We start from the raw sequence: 2,882 nt of genomic DNA on the forward strand, positions 1-2,882 counted from the left end.
ATTGGCAGCTGCATTGCAAAAAAAAAAAACACAACTGAACTCTACAGAATGGAACTTCAATTTCAAATTGGATGTTGTCGATGTGTTGGACTTAGCGGGAGATCAAACAGGCTATGATGAATTTTCGTATGCTAACACCATATTTTTACAGGTTTTTTAATTGATTATTTTTGCAATAATAATAGAATAGAATAATATGTTTGCTTTCCGCTCTTTCGTTCCATGGTGTGTGATGGAATGAGAGTACAGATCCTGTCCTGCCTCTTTAGACCAATACTCTGTATATTTAAGCTAGAAATTCAATAAACTACAGTGGTAAGAGACATGTTTATTGATATTCAAGGCTCTAAATATGTTTTATGTTTTTCGAATTTTCTTATTGCTATACAAAAGCTGCACTCAAATGACTAGATGCTTTCCTGTACGAGTACATATGTATGTGGGCACATACATATACATACATATCTTCTATCTCTCCTGATTAATGTCAATCGAATAGAATCGCAACGTGCCAATTCGACTGGTGAAGCAGCAAATATATGGCACTGTCAAAATGAAACACATTTGGGTGCGCGTGCCACCCTTGATGGGGAACTCCTTGCCGGTTCTCTCTCCGTAAGCAGCTGCAACATGAAAAATGCAATTAGAAAAGAAAACTTTTTTCTGTATACGTGAACAACTTCATTCAGTTGGGGTTTTGTGTACTTGCCACGTATCTGCGAGAGCGTGATTGACCGCTGTGGAGAGTCACATTCGGAGCTCTTGAAAATAGCACGAAGGTCATCTTGAATGGTGGGATTTTTCCTCAGCACTCTGTTGAAATGATCATCCATTGTAGCCATGGTTTTGTTGAAAAATTTTTATATTTTTGTAATATTTTTTAATGTATAAATAGATTTTATGAGAACTATGTAGATGGACAAGTGAACGGTCCAATCAGCCGGTGGTTTCTAAATTTGGAAAACCAGAAATCACCCAGCGACCCAACAACCCAAACAAAATAAACAAAATAAAACCGGTTTCTGTTATCAGAACATGTTTCTACCTCTCTCACTCTCTCTCTCTCTCTCTCTCTCTCTCTTTCTCTCTCTCGTTGCACCACTTTCTTGCTCGGGCCTTTCCCACCTACTTAGGTGGATGTTTTACACTCCACTCCCCCTGATCATTCGTATTTTGGTGGTGGAAAACCAAATCGAGCAATACAAAAGTTATGTTGCATAAGCAAAGACACAAACCATGTTCATAAGAACTGTAATTCAATGTTATACAACATTTAATACTGTTATACTGATTTCAAAATTTTCGAAACGGAATATCATTTGATATTTTTATTGCTAACTGCTCGACTGCGAAAAGTTGTTTATTCAACTAATTTGGCTATAATTGGGCGCATACGCAGGAACAGCGGTCAAGTGTTCCCAGCTTGCTGCACCTCCCTAGATCCTCAATAAAATATTTGAAAAAGATGCTCATTGAGGTAGGTTCTCATATTTTTATTTAAAAGCCCGAATGCATTCATCCTTCACCTTAGAGGGTAAATATGTAGGTGCTTCACTGTGCCAGGCTGATCCAGAATTAATACATTATGAATTTAAAAGTGCTTACCACTCTGCCTTGTGCCAACATCAGGTTAAATGAATATTACCCTCTACAAGTGTATACCCGTAAAAAGCAGGAAAACTGCAAACTACTGACCGAATATTTACAAAATTATTTTCTATACATTTTTAATGTGCAAGAACCCTTCCACAGTCCCCTTTTGTTGCGCTGCACAACTTTGTGTAGCCATATAAAAAGACTTTGCTACACTTTTTGTGACTGTCCCGAGGCAGGAAAAAGTAACAAAATCAACAGCAAACTGTAGAAAATGCTGGAGAAAATAAGGAAAATGGCTTCGCACGAAAAAGTTGTGGTGATTTTCACACTTGTGGCAAGCGAAGTAAGAAAATAATTACAAACTTCAGGACAGGAGAACAACAATCAAGTATTAAATTCAAATTATTTACAGCACTTTATTTTCCACGGCAGCACAAAAGTCGCATTTGGTAACGAAACCGAGCAAACCCAAAGAAGTAAAAGGCAGAAATACACGAAGGCAAAAGCTACTTCACAAAGTCATTTTAATTTAAGTTGTGCAACATTTCAACACTTTACCAAATAAATTCCGGATGGCCCCAGGCAATGAAAAGAGTGCCAAGGCCTTGGAAATGAACACAGACAGAAAAAGTAGAAGAAATGCACCGACATTTTTTGAGCTTACAACTATGCAAATATTCTTTACATGTTCTGCTTTTTGTTAGTAAATTCTATATATTTAAATCAGCAATTTTAACTGGCCAAAGGCAGCGGAAAGAATTTTCTTTCTAATTCTCCAATAAAACAGCAAAAAGTTTCCACCTACGGAATTTTCCTTATCATATGATGATTTTGATATCTCCATATCTCCTTTTAAATAAATTATGGTGAAATTCATAGAATAATTTAAACTTTTGCTTAAATAAAATACCTTAACAAATGCTTGTGGTTTAAAAGTCTTCAATTGGCTTAAATTTATGAAAGAAAACGTATAACATTATTTGCAGCTTATAAGTGCTAGCAAGACCCCGCTGCATCATAATTTGAAGCTCATTAAAACATATTCACTGCCAAAAAGGGGAGCAAACTTTCCATCTGAAAATGCGAACGCTCCCACTTGCACTCCCACTCGCATCTCGTGTGTCTGCATTGTGCATTTTGTGTGGATAAAAAAATGTGTGTGCAACGAAAATGAAATTTGCAACGGAAGTTATTTCACGCTTTGGAGAGCGCGCTGCCGTGCTGGATCCTGCTCCTGCTTCTGCTACAGCTACGGCTCTGTGCCATGTCAAAACTACTCGTAACTA

General features: G+C 37.2%; 1 protein-coding gene across 1 annotated transcript; it reads right to left on the reverse strand.

Moving 5' to 3' along the window:
• Positions 1–434: 434 nt before the first annotated feature.
• LOC111069131 lies at positions 435–843 on the reverse strand. Its single transcript, XM_022359030.2, has 2 exons — positions 710–843; positions 435–623 (listed from the first exon to the last, which is right to left on the reverse strand). The coding sequence occupies exons 1-2, from the start codon at positions 840–842 to the stop codon at positions 469–471; spliced, it is 288 nt and encodes a 95-aa protein (XP_022214722.1). The 5' UTR covers position 843; the 3' UTR covers positions 435–468.
• Between the last annotated feature and the right edge of the window lie 2,039 nt (positions 844–2,882).

This window comes from Drosophila obscura, unplaced genomic scaffold, assembly GCF_018151105.1.
Source record: "Drosophila obscura isolate BZ-5 IFL unplaced genomic scaffold, ASM1815110v1 contig_200, whole genome shotgun sequence".
NCBI lineage: Eukaryota > Metazoa > Arthropoda > Insecta > Diptera > Drosophilidae > Drosophila > Drosophila obscura.